We start from the raw sequence: 21235 nt of genomic DNA, 5'->3' as shown, positions 1-21235 counted from the left end.
TAGTGCGATTCTCTAACACATTTTTTGAGTTACCGACAAACGTCGGTAAAATTAAAATGCTTATAATATTGCTGGTGCCACCGTGGTGCAATGGTATGCACACCCGCCTTGCACGCTAAAGGTCGTGGGTTCGATTCCCCGGCCAGTCAACATCAAACACTTTTCAACGGTGGCAAAATACCCCTCAGTAATGTTGGCGACATTTTCTGAGTATTTCAGCCTTGTACAACTTCTCTACAAGTGGTGTCTTAGACACGCCGTTCGGACTCGGCGATAAACAGTAGGTCCCATATCATTGAGCTAATATGAATCGGGGTGCACTCTTTGATATGAGAGAAGTCTCCCCTGTCCCGCCTGGGATGTTTGTGGAACAATTACAATTACATAATATTGCTAGTTAACGATATTATTCGGTAAGTTAGCGACCAATAAAAAGTAGTCGTAAAGTTCTACCGATAGCAACAGTGTTGTCAACTTTTATGTGAACTTTTCATGCATATTTTTGCGTTTAATGTTACCGATTTTTGTCGGTAACTCAAAAAATGTGTTAGAGAATCGCTCTACTGATAACTGAAATATTACACGAACGAACATATGTATGTGTGTTGCTCCAACGACAACAACAACCGGTCGAAGTTCGATGGAATGATTTCCTGGATGTAGGTACCCTATCGCCGGATATCCTTCCGGATGTGTCGAAGAGATGGATACTGTACCACTATGATCCAGATGTATCCTGTATCCTGATCCAGATGATCCACACTCGTTATCAGGACACATCCGCTTGCGGTGGATTGCAACAATCTCCACTGAATATACCTTCTGAATCATGTATCCGGTATTGTGTAGTGTAGGACAGATTGACTTTATATGATGCCAACAGAACCAATTTGTCCTTATCTCAGGTTGTGCTTTGGCCTTGAACCTTCGCTTTCAAGTAGTGGCATGCTTGAAGAATTTAAGAAGGTTGCCAAATATGAACCCCAGGATCTTCTGGTTTTGTACGGTTGGAATTTCCATGTCTCCGATTTTAGTATTAAATGACACCTTACTTCTTGAGTCCAACATGTGAAAATTGTTGCGGTCAACGTTGGGGCGCACAGAGAAGAGATATTGTAGGAGCAATCATATTCTAAGAACAAAATAGTGTATTGTAAAAATCCAAAAATATATATTTTTGGTCCAACAAAAAAAAGTTGGGTCATTATGGTTCCTGACTCAAAATATATGGTTGAAACAACAATATATATTTTCAGATTTTTAAAATACACAATTTTGTTCTTAAAATATGATTGATTTTACAATATCTTTTCTTTGCGTGTGGTGAGAGCTGTATGTTTCGGCTATTAGGGTAGAGCTAGAAAACTATCGATGGTCTGACAATCGTTTTGATTGCTGTCGAAAAACAAAGTATATCTGGGCCATGTTTTTTGGGTTATACGTCGTAAATAATTTGAAACAATTTTTTTTGGATTCCGATATAAACAAAGCATTACGACAGCGATCAAAACGATAGTCAGACTATCGATAGTTTGCCAGCTCTATATTACGGTGCAGAGGTCCGCATATAATACCAGTTTAACGCCATCTGGACGTTCAGGTAGTATTAAGAGGTACATAGTTCTTGAATAAAAGTGGCGAGATGATTCCGCCTTGTGATGCACCCATTTTTATATCTTCCACCACATAATGTTCGAAAATTTGTTATCTTTCGTAAGAAAGGTACACGAAGGAGTGGACTTCGAACTTCTTTTAGTTCGCACCATTCAAGAGTTATCGTCCGCACCAGCCAGACAGACAGCCGGTCAGGTCTAATTCGATTGTCTGACAAACGGACGAAAGACGCTATATCGAGCCCAAATTGCTTGAAACTGACAAAATACTCAAACCTTGATTTATTTGTTCACTTTTTCGCTACAATTATTCTAATTACAATTAATTTAATTATTAAAAAGGAATTTCCAGGTTTTATATTTATGTAAACTTCAATGAGGCAGGGGCTGAACTACCTGTAATATAGCATTCGCTCATAGAATATATCATTGGTCTGTTCATCTTTATCTTCGGTCGGGGCAGGAGCGCAGATGCGACTGATGCTAAAAAACTTTGTTTTTATGAGGATTGTGGCAATTCTGTAATTAACTGGAGTGAATCTGGAAACAAGGTAGCTCATGTTTCGTTTTGCTGCATGCAGCTATAATACAGTGGGTAATAATCATTTGTGATGTTTACGTCAACCTTCCTGTAAAACGATAATATAAATTACGAATAAGTTGCAGAGTTGTATAGTACATGAACGAACTAGTTCAGTTGAACAATTCATTGAAAAGAGTGTATGAACTAGATCAGTCGATATAGTTCATTATAGTTCAATAGCTCACTGAGCGCCGACCGAAAGATCCACGAAGAACGATCAATGAATGAACGATTCACAATCTAGTTCAGCATGTCATTCATGTGTTTGTGTTTCATGTGTTTTGTTAATGTTTTGGATCAATGTGAAGTGTTAACCCCCACTGTAACGAAAGTATTTTCTACATAAATAACATTTTTGACATAACATATCCCAATATATCGAATCCATTACCTATTCAATGTGCCTTATTTTGGATAGAAGAAAGGAAAAAATAAAAAGAAACGTAGCACAGAGGGGAAACATAGGCCTAAAGTTGCTCAAAACTCAAAATATGAAAATCGTTTTTTTATGAAAAAAAATGTTGATAAACGGCAACCAGACTCTTTTCTACATTTGCTATAACCGTCCTCGACTTTGTAAGATTAACCAATCCAATGCAGCAGTCGATTGAACTCAGCCATACTGAAAACAAAAAGTAAATTTTCGAAAACTAAGAAATTAGGTGAACATTAAAATGACATTATTTTCGCGAAAATTTATATTTTTCAAGATTTATTGTTTTTGTTCAGTCACCGAACAAGATTAGCATTTAAAATGTTTATATTGATTTTACATCTTTGCTTTTTAATAATGGTGATACATATCCTCTTTATGAAAATTTTTTATGATAATTTTTAAGATTACTACAATTTCAATAGAGAAAAAGTCTATTTCCCCGTCGTTTCCCGACCATAGTTTCTTCTAATGTTTTATGCGCTTGAGTCTCAAATATCAGATTCAATCATAAAAAATTGCGCATATTTGCGCCATTCCGAAAAATCTAATTTTTCTCAACTAAAATATGAAATATATTTATATGGAATTGCAAGGTTTACCCACACTAAATTTTGTTCCACCTTCTAACCGGGACTCTTATTTATCAGACTAAACCAACACCTATCAAATATGTTTGCATTATTCAGAAACATTCACGGCTTTTCTCATATGAATTGAGAAAAAAATAATTTAAGTAAGTTTCAAAAAATAAAATTTGGAATGAAATATATGTATGTATATGGGACTATATATACATCTGTACCGATTTGTTTGAAAATTGGCTTAATGTTTTTTTAGGCTAGTTCAGGTTGCATGTGTCAAATTTCAGTGATTTTGGTGCATATTTATCTCATATCAGATGCTAATATATATGGAAGCTGCATCCAAATCTGGACCGATTTTCATTATTTTCTATAGGACTAATCCTTGTACAGAAGATAGGCTTTGTGCAAAATTTTATATCAATCCGACTATAAATGATCTTTCTAGGGCTTTTGATCAACTTTCAACACAAATTTCCCCTCTGTGCGTAGGTACATACCATGGCACAATTAACCAGGTAGTGGCGTCGTAAAATTTTGAATATGTTATGTCAAAACTTTCTTTATGTTGTTGGGGAAATTACAACAAAAATAATTTTTTTATAAAGGGATTTGACTTTTCATATTCGATCAGCTGGTGTGATACCACTACCTGGTAGTTCTGCCATGGTACATACACAAAGCTTTTTTCGCAGTGACAATTTCTACACTCACACAAATACACCCAACATAAGATTTTTTTGCCAGCCACTTAAATGAAATTCTAATTACAATTTTTTTCGAAGGACGTTTTTTTTTCTAAATTTAATGCAAACATAATTGGTTTGTTCCAGAACTGCAAGAATCTACTAATTTTTACAATTTTTTCCGATAACATAAAGGAAAAAATGTCATCGTAGTAAAAAATAGTAGCTTCTTGCAGGTTCTGGAACAGAGCAAATCTTTCTTTACGAATATAATAAAAATATCTAAATGTAATATTTTTGTAGTTTAATTATACTATTCTAGAGTCCGTGAACGATTCTGATCCGAATGATTGAACTGGATAGTGAACTATGAACTAGATTACTGAACTAGTTCACTTGAAAGAGCTGAGCTATTGAACTAAATCTTTCAAATGAACTAGATTATACAACTCTAATATAATCGAGACCATGTGAGGTCCTACACCACTACCCCTGTGCATTAGGGATATAACTTTTTGCACTTTTTTGCAAATATCGAAAATACCACCACATAGCCGTGTAGAGCATGAAAAACTATTATGAAATAAGGTGTAATTTTTTCTCTATCGCGAAAAAAGTTTCCGCACCAAATGCATTGAAGTTCAGTATTGCATTTTTTAATTTTATCTGTTATAACAAGCAAACATGCTTTTCATTAAAATTTTTATTTTTTTTGTAATCTAATTTAAAATCATTATCAAAACGTTCTGGACCAATTTGTTCTCAAATCGCGCCATTTCGGAGCATATCAGGAACTTTTGACACTATTGCAATTTTTGGTTTTTCTTTATAAACTCGTGAATTTTATGTTTATATTTTTTGTACCTATCGGACAAGAGAATATGGTGTCATTTGCAACAAATTCGCGAAAGTTACAGACCGTTTTTAATGACTTTGCCTGTGAGACATTGATTTATGTATATGTATGTATAAATATAGGTCTACGACCATTATTTCGATTACAAACTTTTGGGTCAAAACCAAAACTCCACAGCGGGGGGAAAGAATACAAAGTGCCAGCGAACATCTGTAGTTCTGTCCCAATTTTGGACAGCCTGTTCCTTGTACAAGTGCATTATAAGATACTTTTGTGATTTACCACTTCAATATCATATCTCACGCGTAGACAACAGCAAACTTTTATATTATTTCCTATAGGAAATAAAACTAATTAACACAATATTACAACAAACCTGTATTCATTTTCAATAGCCACCGACCTCAATTACAAATTTTGCAAAATCTCTACTCTTGTAAAAGTTTTGTAGCTTTCGAGGTTTTTGGCCATCTCAATAGGTGTTTGTATATTTTGGTTGGAGAAATCAACGACCTCCTCATAACTTTCAGAATCAAGTGTATTAAGGACGAATATTTACAAAAATCTTGTACAGTGGCTGCAAGTTAAATTAAAATTTTTGTCCATGCTTAAAGAAAATCATTGAAAGAAGTTTTGTATACAATTGTGTTTTTTAAGCTGGAAATATGAATGTTCTGAAAAATTTTGATACATATGAAAAACATCGAGATGAAAAATTGATATAGAAGTCATTTGTCATCACACATTAGGAAAGGTTCTTAAAATTATATATACGTTTTTACGTAATGTTTAATTTTATCAAAATTTTAAATTTTACAAACACTGTCCTCCCACTATAGTACGAAATGTTGTATAACAACAACAAATAAAATTGATTTAATAGAAGTTACAAACACTACTTGGATCCACTCTAACCCTCATCCTTTAATGACCCCAAGCACAAATACTTGACACAACTACATTTTGTAATTAACATTACTATTAACAACAACAACATTGGCCACAAGCATCTTCATCATCATCATCTGCAGTTGCTTGCCAAGTGCCTAAAGTAGAAACAGAAAACAATTGTTTCTGACACTTTACCCCTTCCGAACTTTGAAAAGTGGCAACATTAAAGATTATCAGAAATTATTTCGACCACATTATTATTATTATTTAACACTTTCTTGAAAAATAATAGAAGAATTAAAATAAAAAAAGATTTTTTTTATTAATGGCAAAGTAAGGCATGTGGATGGGGAATAATTTCAAAGAGCTCCCGTGCTCTGACAAACGTTATTTAAACACCAGTAAGGAAAGGATCAAAGTCGGGCGGGGCCGACTATATGATACCCTACACCACTGTGAATAGGTAAAATATATATGGGAGCTAAATCCAAATGTGAACAGATTACGATATAATTTGGCACATATCCCAGTAGAAAGTGTCTTTAAGACAACATTGATGAATCGTGCACGACATTTCCAATTCGTTCACGACTCTTTGCAGACAGCCCTTTGGGATCGTTGACGACTTTTTCACACAAGTGTCCCAGTATTCATGCACGACAACTTGGGCGACAGGGTAAGCGAAGCTGTCGTTGACGACGACTTCGAAGACAAAACCCCTACTTTTCGTTAACGATCCTCTTGAAGACAATGTCTTGTAGTTTGTCACCAACGACCCTCCTTGAGCTGATTTTATTTACATACATAAATACATATGTTTTTAACATTTTTTTATTAACATACAAAATACAACATTTATGTACATATAAAAATTTACCACATAATATAAAAGCATTTTCGCGGCAGTGTGGTCTATAATCCAGAAAGGCCCAGGACCCCATTTAACAACAACTCCTACGATAGCAAGACTTTTTAGGCAAAATCTGCAAATAATAAAACATTATGCGCAATCTTGGGATGTATACATTTATGTATGTCATTTATACACTTACCTTTAATTGTTTCCACGATCGCGTTCCACTATAATAGACTCAAAATAAAGAATTCAAATTCTATGTTGATTGCTTCAGCCTATGTTAAAGAAACAAAGAAAATCATTATTTTAAGGTTCATATGTATGTCAGTCATTCTATTTCTCACTTACCTCCAGCTGTTTAGAAAAATGTTGCGAATTTTTAATTCAAACTGCAATGTTTGACCGATTTCAGTCGTGTTGAAATATTAACAATTCCTAGATATGTGTACAATTATTTCATAGCATATTTTGTTTGATTATTTTTTGTTTTTTTTTTTTTCTGGTGACACATTGCAAGAAATTGTCATGCATCGTGTCGTGCACGACAATTTCGGAAATTTCATCAACGATTCGTCGACGAAAATGTCATCGAAGACTCGATTTTCTATTGGGATATTTCTAGACCAAACACCATCACAATTTCATCACACAATTTCATCAAAATTAGACATACATAGCGTCTTTCGTGCACCAAATACCAAAAATCGGCCAAAAATATGTATGGGAGCTATATCTAAATCCGAACCGATTTCAATAAAATTTGGCACACTTACTCCTAGATTAAATTCCGTCACACATTCCATATTTCAATGAGATCGGACATATATAACGTGTTTCGTGCACCAAGTACCAAAAATCGGACAACAATATATATGGGAGCTATATCCAAATCTGAACCGATTTTGATATTATTTGGCACACTTATTTCTAGACCAAATTCCGTCACACATTCCAAATTTCATTCAGATCGGACATATATAACGTCTTTCGTGCACCAAATACCAAAAATCGGACGAAAATGTATATGGGAGCAATATTCAGATCTGAACCGATTTCAATATAATTTGGCAAATTTATTTCTAGGCCCAATTCCGTCACACATTCCAAATTTCATTGAAATTGAACATAATGCATAAAATAACTGAAATAGGCCGAAAATATATATTTTCGATATAATTTGGCAAATTTATTTCTAGACCAAATTCCTTCACACATCCAAAATTGTGAGACATTATCTGTTACCATTCTATAGACATTTCCATAAAAAATCTAAATTTTTGGAGGTACCTCCGATTCTGAAGCTATATCTCCGGATCAACGCGAAATTTCAGAAATTTTTATAGCCTATGTTACTTTCAGCCCATGTAGTGATATACTCTGAAATTTTCAGGAAGATCGGTTCAGCGGTTTTTGAGTCCATAAACTTCAAACAAACAAACGTACAAACATTTTTCTACTTTATATATATAGATGGGAGCTATATCCAAATCTGAACCGATTTTCACCAAAAGCAATATCGTTCATTAGGCTAAACAAATGATCTTCCCCAATTTTCAGCCAAATCGAACAATAAATGCGACCGGACGGACGGACATGCATAAATCGACTCAGAAAGAGATTCTATGCATATCCCTAGAAGGAACTATGGGTCTATCTCGTGTTCTTAGGCATGTTACATACAAATGCACTAACACATAACACTCTTACCACAGGGTGGTGTAGGGTATAAAAATGTATTCGCAACATACTAGAAATATGTACATACATATACATATATCAGATCGAAAGCTACTATTTTTGCATGGTTTACAATGGGACCTTTGACAGTGCATGTCCATGAATTTATTGGCCTGTTGCAGAACTGCAAGAATATACTAATTTTTACTATTTTTTCGATAACATAAAGGAAAAATTGTTTTTGTAGTAAAATGATTTAGGTTCTTGCATGTTCTGGAACAGGCATTATGTTTTGTAGGTATATTTGATGAAAAAAATGTTAAAATTTGAACTTGGTCGCAAGTGGCGTACACAAACTCTTGCGGAGGAAATATAAACTACACCAGATGGCCCGCCAATGTTGTTGTCTATGCTTATGAACCGATGGCAACGGTACGGTTTTGATTAATGCTGTGTTTGACTATTGCCATGTAAAAATTGGTCTGTTCCAGTACTGCAAGAATCTACTAATTTTTACTATTTATTTCGATAACATAAAGGAAAAAATGTTATCGTAGTAAAAAATAGTAGCTTCTTGCAGGTTCTGGAACAGAGCAAATGTTATTGGTACAGAATTTATGAAACAGCAAGCATTTAGCAAACATACAATTCGATACAAAACCAGTAAAAATAAATATAATTCACATCCATCCCACAGCTGACAAAAGCAAAGATGAAATAGAAAACTTCTATGAAGAAATTAAAGACATATTAAGATTGTCAAAGCCTCACGAAATTACCATTATCCAAAGTGATTTTAATGGTTGGAAAATATAATCGACAGAAGTGAAAAATATAGTCAGTTGTTTGAGAATTGTTGAAGTGTGTTTTTTTTTTTGCATGCTCCCGTGCGGAGTATTTTTTCCGTTATTTATATTATAACAAGCCGTCACGTTCCGCGTTGCTAGCACTTCTTTTATGTTACCTTTTCTTAAATCATCAATTATATTTTTATTGCATCGCTTATTAGTCGGGATCTTCACAAATGTTGGTGTCGATATGCAATTTTAACATACCGCCAAAAAGCTTTTGACTTGGGGCATACATTTATGTCATCTGCTGCAATAGTATAACTGGAAATGTTTGTCTAAAATCTAAACGTGAATTGCTTCTTAACCCTTTCAGTGTCAAAAATAATTTCTGCCATGTAAAAACATTGCTAAAAGTCGAATATATTCGACATCCTTCAAGAAACGATCTATTTTCGTAATCAGGGCAACGAGATCTCTCTACGCTAAAATTTTTAGATTAATCCGACAGTTGTAGTTAAACTAGAAATAAGCCAAAAAAAATAAATTGACGAAAACGACATGACTCCCATTGGGAGTCACGTAACATAGACATAAAATGCTGGGCGTTATATCCTACGTCAAATGCGGACATAACTCCCAAATTTGAAGTTCCCGCTAGTTCGGTATCGGAAACTCGACTATTCCCTCGGTCCCTCGGTTGCAGTACCACTTGAGACCACGCACAGTGTAAATTTTTTAAATAGGGAATGTCCGCGAAAACGACCTATTGACAATCTATGCCAGCGATGGCCAACACATTGCTACTTTGTTTACTAGACCATACTCTAAAATTAAGTTAAAAACAACATCAAAACAAGTTTTAGACGGTAACAACCCACCAATTTCCGTAGGAACGATTTTATTTACTGACTTACCATGATGTTCAATCAGTTTGCATAATGAGCTTCTTATTATTGGTGACATAATTATCCTGGAGACAGCATAACATTAACATTTTTTATTATCCAAAATTCTTGAATTATAAATTTCGCGATTGAAGGTTTTTACATTTTATTAACTTTTTCGGGATGGTGATTGAATAGTCACTATTTCACCGAATTGTCCAGAAGACAGACACATTGCCAATAAATAAACATACATATGTATGTAAGTATTCCGAAATATTTATAAAACTACAGGAAGATACAAATCATGTAGGCATTTAATTATAAATTAAAGGCTTTAAAGGATATTCAAGTCCAAACGGCTATTGTTGTGCTTGTAATTGCACAAATTGATTGTACAACAACATGCATAGTTTTGCGTGCTGTTAACTATGTATTGCAATGCAATTTTTATACAATACATTTTGCATCTTTCCACGAAAAAACACTTTCAACATGCACGTTTTGCTTAACCATTTCATCACAATTTTAAAACATAAATCTTAACAAAACAATTGTAACGGAAACCGCAAATTTTTCTTATTAGACTGACAACTGGCATGCAGTGTTGTATTTCTATGTCGAACAGTTGCTTCATCGATTTAGTAAGTAATCGATAACATTTTTAATTTTTGTGGAGTGTTTTGGGATTTTTTTATAAAAACATGTCACAATCTATTAAGAGCAAATAAGATAAAAAGACAGTAGAATAAAAAATATAATTGCTCTGTTCCAGAACCTGCAAGAAGCTACTATTTTTTACTACGATAACATTTTTCCTTTATGTTATCGGAAAAAATAGTAAAAATTAGTAGATTCTTGCAGTACTGGAACAGACCATATATAAACAAAACAATAAAACAGTTGTTCTATTCCAGAACCTGCAAGAAGCTACTATTTTTTACTACGATAACATTTTTTCCTTTATGTTATCGGAAAAAATAGTATAAATTAGTAGATTCTTGCAGTACTGGAACAGACCAAGTGTAATAAAATCCCCAAATGTATCGATAACACAAATCGGTACATGTTTGCTTTTGATAAGAATACCAATTATTGGTTAAAAGTAACCTCTTATCGTATACAAATTATTCGGTTAATCAAAATTTCTACATCTTTGGCACAATTGAGAATTTTTCTTGACAGACTGCACTGCACGAGAAATTTTGCAAGTTTTTCTTTTTGTGAAAACTAAATTAAATAAAAATCAAGCAAAATGACTAACGCCTGGAGAGCTGCTGGACTTACGTAAGTGAATTGAGAAAAACTAACATCAAAATAAAAACCAACAAATTAATTGAGAAAATGCAAACACAAATTACGTAATTTGCGTCAATGAAAAATTCAAAGCGGCAAAATCATACATTTTTAGCAAATATCACTCTAATGGAAAAATGATATTTTAATCTTTTATTTTTCTGTTAACCCGTTGCAGCTACATCCAATACTCCAACATCTGCGCCCGTGTAGTGCGTCAAGCTTTGAAGGCTGATCTACGTGCTGATGCTGCCAAACGTAGCGAAAGCCATGTCAAATTCACACCATGGGCTGATGGCAAACCTGCCCGTAAGTATTAGCAGTATTAGCTAACAACCACAACTAACTTTATTATGAAGAGGAAAATATTAAGCCTGTTTCATCAATATTCGTGATAACTCTATGAATACAATTGGTGAAACAGGGTTAACAAATGCAGTTCTTAACGGATATAAGACTTTCCTTTTTGAAAACTACGATTTCAAAATGATTAAAGAGTGTAAATAGGAAATATGCAAGAATCTACTAATTTTTACTTTTTTTCGAAATTATAAGGGAAAAATTGTTATCGTAAAAAAACATTTGTAGATTCTTGCAGGTTCTGTGTACAGACATATAATAACGGAAATTAAATAAACTTCCATATAACGGTTATAGACTGCATACCTCTTGTTAGTTCTTATATTGTTAATTTTACATATTTTTTTAATTAAAATATATTTTTTATATAAATAAATATATTACAGATGAAAAGTGAGATCTTTAAAAAGTCACCATTATGTGTCTTTCTTAAAGAACTTTTCGTAGACATTTTGTAAGTTTTAGATATAGACTGTGTGTATGTTTTTCCCCCCAAGAGAGTTACATTTTAACTAACATGTCACAGTTTTAACTGATAAGTATTTGTACCCCAAAATTATTCCAGCAATGATCTCTTCCCTATGTTACAACTTTGTACTATTATAACAATGTTTTGTGATCTTTAAAGAAACGTTTCAACTAAATTGTTTCACCTATACACTAATATGTTAAATTGGAACAAGTAAATTTTTAATTTTTCTGTAATATATACAAAATTGGATAGTGGAAGCCATACAAACGTAATATGTCAAGCATCTACACAATTTTCAACTGTAATTCAGAAAATAGCAGTTGTAATTAAGAAATTCAATTTGAAATTCAGATATTTTATTTGTAATCCAGATATTTCATTTGTAATTTAGAATTTCTATTTGAAATTCAGATACTTTATTTGTAATTCAGATATTCCATTTGAAATTCAGAATATTTCAATTGAAATTTAGAAAATTTCAGAGATCATAAGAACATAGACTCGGCTTCAGGGTTCTCAAAATTGATCCCGTTTTTTATTTGGCTTCGCCACTAAGCGAAATTCTACAAGTGTAAATATACTCAGAAAATGTGAGACAAAGCCACGTTATGCCATCGCTAAAATTCGCGTTATTCAGCGTTCATGCCGAGCACATTAACCATTGCACGAAAGTTGTTACTTAAGTTCTCACCGGATAATGACCATAAAATTATGTGAAATAACATTCCCTGCCTTTTAAATGTTTTGGACCAATTTCTATATGCAGTTAATATAAATTTTGGAAGCAATGAAGTTTTTTGCTCCATTCCTTTGATACATCGCCTACAAAATATTCAAAATTTTGGCAAAAGTGCAGTTTAACGGCATGTCTTGTGGATCGGTTTGATTTTTTTCGAACCAAGTTAATTTTTTCGAACTAAGTTAATACAATCTAAGATCGTGACTCAAAAGCTCTAAGAAAAGCTACCTGTACCAACTAAAAAAACTAATGTGTACCATAAAACAGATTTGACCGAAAAAATTCCTTCCGAACATACATCAAGTTTCATGTAGGTCGTTATCGGGCAACAGCTTCGGATACCTCCCTTTCAAAAGTTCAACATTTTCGCTTCAGGAGCAGTGTTGAGGTGTTCAATTATTTTTTAGAAATTTTCATCGAAGGTAATTCTTGTATTCCAATTACAAAGATGTAATTTTTAAATCCATGCTTCCTGACACAATGACCAAAGAGCTGTTAAAATTCACACGGTCCCCGGCTGGTACGATAATGACTCCAACTAAGTCCCAGGATGTATTTTCTCGCAAATTCCATTCATTTGGCTTATATTTTCTTTACCGACAGTATGCAGAAATTATGAAACATTCACCACAACGTATAACACTTTCTGGGATAATTTATACTTCCCAAGATATGGACCTCCGAAGTTCCGAAAATTCAATTTCAATTTATTTTCATAAATGGGAACTTAGTCCTTGTTTAATGGTCGGATATTTAGAGAAAAATTATAAATTAAAAGAAAGATGTGCTGTAAAGAAAATTTGTTTCAATTTTTTTGCTAGGAGAAGCTAATATTTTCTGAGGTATAGTTCCCGCAATGTCTTAATATTTATAGTCACTCCTTTACACACCTCCTGATACTAAACTATTTATTAGTATATGTGATCTTTTTACAATGCTGTAATGTTATTCTCTATACCTAGTATGATAATGGCCCGAATGGACAAATTTATGTCTTAGAGAAATTTTTTGCCGAAGATGTCTCGAGTGTGTTTAATCAGAAAAAAATGCTTATCCAGAGTTCGCCATTTTAGTCATATTGGCATTTTTTAGATAAATCACGAAATAAATAGTTAAAAATATATCGTAGAATGTGATATGGGAGGAGTTAAGACAACGACAAAACTATAAGTAGATGAAATTGAAATCAGAGTTTTATTTTAAACATTATTTATTAGCAGATAAATTATTAAACTAACTCATAAATTACTTTAATTCTTAAAATACTACTGCATTGCTGTGTTGGAAATGACAGGAATTGTAAAAGTTAATGTACAAGATGAAATGGATCGGTCATAAGTGTTAAAAATCTATGAGCCGACAAATAACTGAGTTGATGGTAATTTTGTATAGTTTAAATACAAGTAGATTTCGTCCATCGTAGTGCATAATACCCAAGCTCGTAAAGAATTTGCTTACAATTGTTCTTGCTAAGGTAAAGAATTGTAGCTTCAATTCCTCAAACATTTCATAAAGACTTGTTCTGAACGGACTATAGGCATTTCATCAAATATTTAAAATAATAAAATATTTACCTTAAAATTATGAAAATGAAATAATATATGAAATAATGAAAAAATCATATTTAGATATATTTAGATATATATTAAATTGCTCAATACTTAAAATCAAAATGTACCTCAGTTCGCTTATTTTTTATTTTATCATTTTATTCGAGAGTAATTTTTGAAATTTCTGATATCGCTCTGTATCTCGAAAACAAATTTTTCCAAACGACATATAAATCACCAAACAAGCTTTTTTATTGTGAATGATTATTAAAAGCTAAAAAAATCACAGAAATTTAAAAGTATTACCTTATTATATACATATACCATATTTCTAAAAAAAACATTCCCATATTGCGTCATTTTTTTTTTTACTTAAGAGCTCAATGTTATTTGTTCAAATCCCTTTTCCTTATTAATAATGAAAAACTACATGAATAAATACATATAAACTTTTCTCAAGTACAATCTTAATCCCTTTGAAAAAATAACATTATATTAGTAGAAAGTACTCTCAAAATTCCCACTAATAGTCAAAGCTAGATTTCTACCTACATATCCTAATTTATGTGAACATTTTTGTTGGTATTAATTTGTTTAAAACCCCCCCTTTTAATGACTTATTAACATTATTTTCTTCTATTCTTTCTTTACAGCACGTGCCCAAGCCAGAGAATAAATGTTTTAATCAATTATAACATTGGTTAAATCTAAATTCCATCAATTCTTAATTCATTGCAGTTTCAAATTTAATTTAATTTTCAAAATGTTTTAAGGCTAAAAGCAAAACAACAATAATAAAAACACAAAAAGTAATTAAAAAACAATATCTTATATTTGTTTTCTTATTAACAAAAAAAGTAAAATACAGGTAAGGCACCATGTTCACAGCATTTATCAAACATCATTGGCGGTAATTACAAATGCAGTCATATATACAGTTCATATGTTTCATAAACATAAACATTTTTTCAACATTTAACAAATATTGTTAATTATTCATCTCATTTCTATTTCATTTTGAATTCGTTGTGCCACCACCCTCCTCCGTCTTACTATCTACTTTATTTTTGTAATGAGCAAAAATCTCATCAACTTCCCCAGATGGTGTATCGTAGAAATGATCCCATGTCTTGAGTTCTTCAAACAACTTGCCACCAGGGCTTGCAGTACTCACAAATTGTCTATGAGCCATTAATTTGAAGTTTGGTGTTAAGTAACCTTCTTCTAAACCTCTGAAAAGATAAATAATATATTTTTAAATAAATGTATATAAACATTTTTATATATTTTTAGGTTAGTTACCTTTTTAGTAAATTTTTACATGCAGTCAGGGCTCGTGGCGTGGGCAGTTTATACATAAAAGTTCCAATGAACGAAATACCTATTGAAAATCTATTAAACCCAAATGTATGGGCGCCCTCCACACCCCAACCACGGCCTTCATATACATTTCCATCACAGCCAATAAGGAAATTATAACCAATATCATCCCATCCTCGGGTTTCAATGTGAAAAGTCTGAAAGGAAAAATTATTAGATATTAAAAGTGTGTTCTTCATATGTAAGAAAATTGCGAAAATTGAAGGAATTATGGATCAAAGGACACGTCTTTTGCATGATTCTGGTGTTGCAAAGTGCATCCGTTTTCTATCTGATGCTTATTTTGTGTATATTCTGCGTTTCAAATGCACAACAGTCACGTTTTTGAGTGCAATAATTCGCATTAATTCTGTATGGCTGACTTCTGTATCTTCAGATGCTTTGCAAGTTGAGGGCGGGGAAGTTGATGGTGGCAAGTCCAACTTCCCCGACCTCAACTTCCAAATCCTCAACTTGCACCTACATTTGTAAGAGAAAAATTGTTCTCATGTTTGGAAGAAAATTATTTCAGTAGTTCTATATCGTCACTTGAAATGCCCAAAGACGTAACCCTCAACGTAACCCTTTGAGGGTTACGACTTTGGGCATTTCATATACTATTAGGCATTTTTCCTTGCGGTAATTGTTAGTATGATGGAGAGAGAGAGAGGTGAGGCATATGGTAAGCCTTTGCCTCTCAACACCCTATCTTACCAACAAAGTGACAATTGCCACAAAGAAAATTGCCTAATGTAATTATGGTCTAACCGAATAAACCAATATATGCTCAGTTCCAGAACCTGCAAGAAGCTACTATTTTTTACTACGATAACATTTTTTCCTTTATGTTATCGAAAAAAATAGTAACAATTAGTAGATTTTTGCAGTTCTGGAACAAACCAATAGTTTTTTGTATCCAACATGTAGGGTTTAGTTGGGTTGCTATTCATAATCGACCCCTTAAGCTCAAAAGGCGCATAAACGATTGTCAGGATAAAAATGTCTATCTAGGCAAACATTTCTGACCGATCTAAAGTTTTAGTAAAAATAGAATAAAGGCCTGCGTACATAAGCTGCCTTGCCTGCTTACCTTGCTTACTTCTGATAAAAGAATAAAAAAGGAAAGGGCAACCCAGTTCGAAATTTCCTCGGCCTTCTTTATTCTTTTATTTTTATTATGTCAAAAATGAAGCAGGAAAGCAAGGCAATCAGGCAGAGCAGCTTATGTACGCAGGCCTTAAAAGCGGCAATTGTAACATTGTTCATAAGGAAGAACTACTCATTTCTAAATATGTACAGTCGAACTTCTCTGTAACGTAGCACTTACTACGTTATAGAGAGAGAAATCAAAGCAAAATGGTTAATTTGACCTACATACATGAGTAATAAAGAAACAAACGTGTGTATATGAATAAACATAAATTGAATTTTTTTAGGTGTGAATTAAGGAGTGATTTTCATTTGTTTTTGATTTTTCTTTATCAAAGTCTTCACATGAGCCACGGAAGAAAAATATGTTCGGGTACATTGTTTCGAGACTCCAAAAAGGGATAATTCATAGTTAAAGTGTCGACATTAACGTGGTCTTCAATCATAACATCTTCAATATTATTTCTAAACATATTGACACCCTATATTTGTCATAGAAATATTTTCTTTTTAAAACAATGCACAGTGTCCGATTTTCCAAAAAACCTGGCCAAAAATCGAAAAAAATATCAATTTTAAGTTGTTTAAAAATCTATGATAATATGCAAAATAAACAACGGTTATTAAATATAATTGTAATGAAAGGTATGTGAAACATATTTAAGATGTTCAGTGTCGCCAATGAATTGTGCGTTCTTTAATAATTGATGTCCGTATTTGTTAATTTTTTTCAAGATCAATTTTCACAATAAATTATGAAAATTGTTGTGAGTAAGATCGAGTTGGGGCGTGTAATTTATCATTTCATAAAAAAGGAAGGATTTTTTAACAATTTCCATCGAAACATCCTGCACATATTTGCACTTTTTGTTTTTATGTTATATTTTGTCTTGCAGGTATGTACAGATTTGCTTTCATTCAGAATGTCGGAATATAGTATAGGGTCACTTTCTGGCGTTTGGGTATAATTTGGAGTTTTGGTGTATTCTAAGACCTATAGTAAAATTTTATGGCGAACAAATGTCTAGAATATTTTGGTCTGATCCGATCACATATTATAGGAGATTTTAAAGATTTGTGGAAAAAGGGACCAAAAGGACCCCTTTTATGACTCGCACGAGGGTTAATTTTTTTAAGAATAATATTCCTCGCACTCTTCTCAAAGACATTATACACCTAAAGTGCAAGGAATCCAAGTGATCTTAACTCAAATATTTAAAAAACTGTAGAAATGGTGGAAGCTAGCAACCCTATTTTAGTTTCTTGGTTTTTTGGCAAAATTGATACCGATATTTTCTTGGTATGTAATGCAAATAGAGATTTCTTTTCTTTGGTAACTTATAGTGAAATTTAGCAGAGAACATTTTTGTCTTTGACGGCATTCTTCTAAAATGATGCTTTGTATGACAATTTTGCCGAAACCTAAAGTGTTTATAATTTTGCATATTTCTGGAGTTTAGGTAAGGTATAGAGTTTTGGTATATTCTAGGATCCATAATAAAAATTGATGGCGAACAAATTTGTAGAATATTTTGATCCGATAAGATCACATTTTATAGGAGGATGGACCGCCTGAGGGTTAAATAATATCAAAAATGTAATCAGCGGTCGGAAAAACATAAGAACCAAAGGTTAGGTCAAAATCTATTATTTTTAGAGTTTTGGCCAGGTTTTTCGGAAAATCGGACTGTGCAATGGTCAGTTGTTTCCCTTTAGACGTCTAAATTCCGAGCAACTACGCACGCTAGTCATTAAAAATTTTAGTGCTTTTTTAGTGCGCACTTCTATAAAAAGAGCGTTACGAATGTGTTTTTTTTTCTCAATTATTGTGTAAACATCAATGTGAATAAGTTTGACAAAAATTCGTTATAGAGAGGTTGTGTGTGTGAGAATTCCGACTTGTGCAATAAAAACACTTTGTTATAGAGAAGTATCCGTTATAGGGAGGATAAAATAGGTTGAAAAAAATCTGTGTTTACAACTTTTCTTCTTTATAGAGAAAAATTCGTTATAGGGAAGTTCGTTATAGAGAAGTTCGACTGTATGTGTAATCTTTTCTCGTAGCAAATGGTGCAGTGCCACGTAACGCTTTATAGTGGGTGTTGAACTAAACCATTTTTTTTCAAAGGACTTGTTTTATGGAAACATTTGACTTACCTGTATATCACGAATTATACCGATATTTTTGGCTTGTTCCGTCGAATCAGTAGTGGCAGTATGAGCTAAAATTAAAAAATTCATGAAAACATTATTCAAAAATTCCAAGAAAATAACGGTAAATATTCTTACAAATTATAACTAAATCTGTTGGTACATCAATTGCATTGTATTCCTCTAAGGGATCCATGGCAAGCCAACGCGCTCTTGGTATTATAAGACACGCTGGTCTATAGACTGAAAACAATACAGAAATGAGATGAAAAATATATGTAGGTGTTTTAAGTACCAACCTTGTCTTTTCTTGGCTTCAATTTTTTTCTCCGATCCTATATCAGCATTATTATAATTATGATTGGATGCTACGTTATCTGTGTCAACACTATCGCCATCTTTATTAATTATAATATTGCCATTGATTTTAATAATATTCCCCATTACAACACTATTAGAGTTTGAAATACTGACATTTCCAAATGATGGTGGTGGCATTTTACTAACAAGTTGTGTTAATTTTTCCAAGTCTGTACATTCTGTACTTAACTGGGTTATATCCCTATAATGTTTGTCATCTGACTCTGGAACGAAAAGAAAGAGAATATAAACAAATTTTATCATGTTAAATATAAGCCGGCCCTAGTTTTATATCAATTCTTTGATTTAACATCTATTTGTTTCTATAGCACCTCGTTTTTAATTCAAACAACAGAGCATTTTTCTTAAGGGGTCGATTATGGATAGCAACTCAACTGTATTTGCGTTACCAGAAGAGAAAATCATACAATTGAAATGAGTAAAAATATGCAAATTTGTGTAAAATTCAATCAATACCAGTATTTTGAACCTTCAGTTATTAATTTAATTGTAAAAAAGTATAAATTTTAATGCGGAAATAGAAAATTCATCTACTAAATTTGCTGTCAGCAACGCAACTGGAGTTGGGTTGCTTTCCATAATCAACCCCTAAATTTTACGAAACAAATTAGACTGCAAATGAAATCAAATTTGAGTAGTTTAACCAGAGTGCTACGCAGTTAATGAGGTATGAAGAGGGACATTCAAGCACAATCAAAACATAAATTGTTAGTTGCAATTTAATAATTACTTGTTAATTTGTCTGATGTCCAAGTACCCAAAGCATGTTCTTCACCTGATTCCGAGTCACTAGATTCGAAAATACTCGATTCGACAATAGAATCTACAACAGATAATGTATCCGAAGAGTCCTCCAGATTAATAGAATTTACCCAATTCCTAGTGTTTTCTTCATTTATGCGTAGGCGTTCATTGGTATCCATTGTTGTAGTATATTCGATGGTGCTTTAATGGATGGGAGGTTGGTTTTGAGTTTATCTTATCATAGTTCTAAGATTCCAATCGATCAAAGTGGCAGCAACAAAAGATGCTTGATAGTAGTATTCCTTAGTTACAGAGTCGATGCTGTAATTTTATTGTTTAGGTTGTACAGTTTAGAGAGCTTTCTTAATAATAATATCAATAATATTCCAATTGTGTTAAATTTTCTTCTTAAAAGTAATTCGCAATAAACAATGTATGTAAACCAAACCAATTAGAAAATACTACAGGGTGTCGTTAAATTTATTAAAAATAACGTCATATCTGTCATATCGAATAGAGTGGTTACCATATTTTTTTTAATGAAGATTACTTTTGGTAGAGTTGTTATCAAACAGAGTGCGAGCGCGTTCGTTCATGTCATTTGACACAAAACTGTTGAAAATTTATTAAAAAATATAGGTACTTACAATTTATTATTTATTTACGGACAAGTGTTTTACCAAAAAAATATGGGCCTTGTTAAAGTAAAAAAAAAAAACAATTTAAATTAAAAAATGTTCCCGTGCGCTAAATTCGCTCCTGTCCATAGGAGAAAGTCTTAAAACCCCGGCCGAAGGCCGGCTACTTAAAGAAAGATGTATAATTTAAAAGAAAATTTTGTTCCCGTTCCCGAGATTTGCACCTGTCCATAGGAGAAAGTCTTAAATCCCCGGCTGAAGGCCGGCTACGTAAAGAAACATTTATAATTTAAAAGAAAAATGTGTTCCCGTTCCCTAGATTTGAACCTGTCCATAGGAGAAAGTCTTAAATCCCGGCCGAAGGCCGTCTACTTAAAGAAAAATTTATAATTTAAAAGAAAATTTTGTTCCCGTTCCCGAGATTTGCACCTGTCCATAGGAGAAAGTCTTAAATCCCCGGCTGAAGGCCGGCTACGTAAAGAAACATTTATAATTTAAAAGAAAAATGTGTTCCCGTTCCCTAGATTTGAACCTGTCCATAG

The 21235-nt window shown here is 32.8% G+C and overlaps 3 protein-coding genes and 1 long non-coding RNA gene across 6 annotated transcripts in view; 1 reads left to right on the top strand and 3 right to left on the bottom strand.

Moving 5' to 3' along the window:
• Window positions 1–21235, bottom strand: part of LOC141398353 (uncharacterized) — a 285059-nt gene that overhangs the window by 53824 nt on the left and 210000 nt on the right. The gene's annotated exons all lie outside the window — the stretch shown is intronic.
• LOC141396578 (uncharacterized) lies at window positions 6514–7108 on the bottom strand. Its single transcript, XR_012411194.1, has 3 exons — window positions 6851–7108; window positions 6699–6777; window positions 6514–6629 (listed from the first exon to the last, which is right to left on the bottom strand). It is a non-coding gene; the product is annotated as an uncharacterized lncRNA (long non-coding RNA).
• LOC141398047 (protein stunted-like) lies at window positions 10985–15095 on the top strand. Of its 2 annotated transcripts, XR_012411598.1 has the most exons (4): window positions 10985–11141; window positions 11329–11459; window positions 11897–11964; window positions 14925–15095. XR_012411598.1 is itself a non-coding variant. In XM_073975152.1 (3 exons), exons 1-3 carry the CDS (start codon window positions 11110–11112, stop codon window positions 14945–14947), a joined length of 186 nt encoding a protein of 61 aa, XP_073831253.1. In that variant the 5' UTR covers window positions 10985–11109; the 3' UTR covers window positions 14948–15095. The 2 variants fall into 2 exon arrangements, 1 of the variants encoding a protein (XP_073831253.1); XM_073975152.1 differs by lacking the exon at window positions 11897–11964.
• LOC141398046 (peptidoglycan-recognition protein LE-like) lies at window positions 15082–20546 on the bottom strand. 2 transcript variants are annotated; one of them, XM_073975150.1, is made up of 6 exons: window positions 20042–20546; window positions 19230–19514; window positions 19069–19173; window positions 18937–19001; window positions 15574–15788; window positions 15082–15503 (listed from the first exon to the last, which is right to left on the bottom strand). In XM_073975150.1, the coding sequence occupies exons 1-6, from the start codon at window positions 20232–20234 to the stop codon at window positions 15284–15286; spliced, it is 1083 nt and encodes a 360-aa protein (XP_073831251.1). In that variant the 5' UTR covers window positions 20235–20546; the 3' UTR covers window positions 15082–15283. The 2 variants fall into 2 exon arrangements, with proteins under 2 accessions (XP_073831251.1, XP_073831252.1); XM_073975151.1 differs by having other exon boundaries at window positions 20087–20528.

Source organism: Musca autumnalis, unplaced genomic scaffold, assembly GCF_047663935.1.
Source record: "Musca autumnalis isolate F117 unplaced genomic scaffold, ASM4766393v1 scaffold_3, whole genome shotgun sequence".
Classification (NCBI taxonomy): domain Eukaryota; kingdom Metazoa; phylum Arthropoda; class Insecta; order Diptera; family Muscidae; genus Musca; species Musca autumnalis.
Note: the sequence above shows the minus strand (reverse complement) of the source record. Positions and strands in the feature narration are given on the sequence as shown.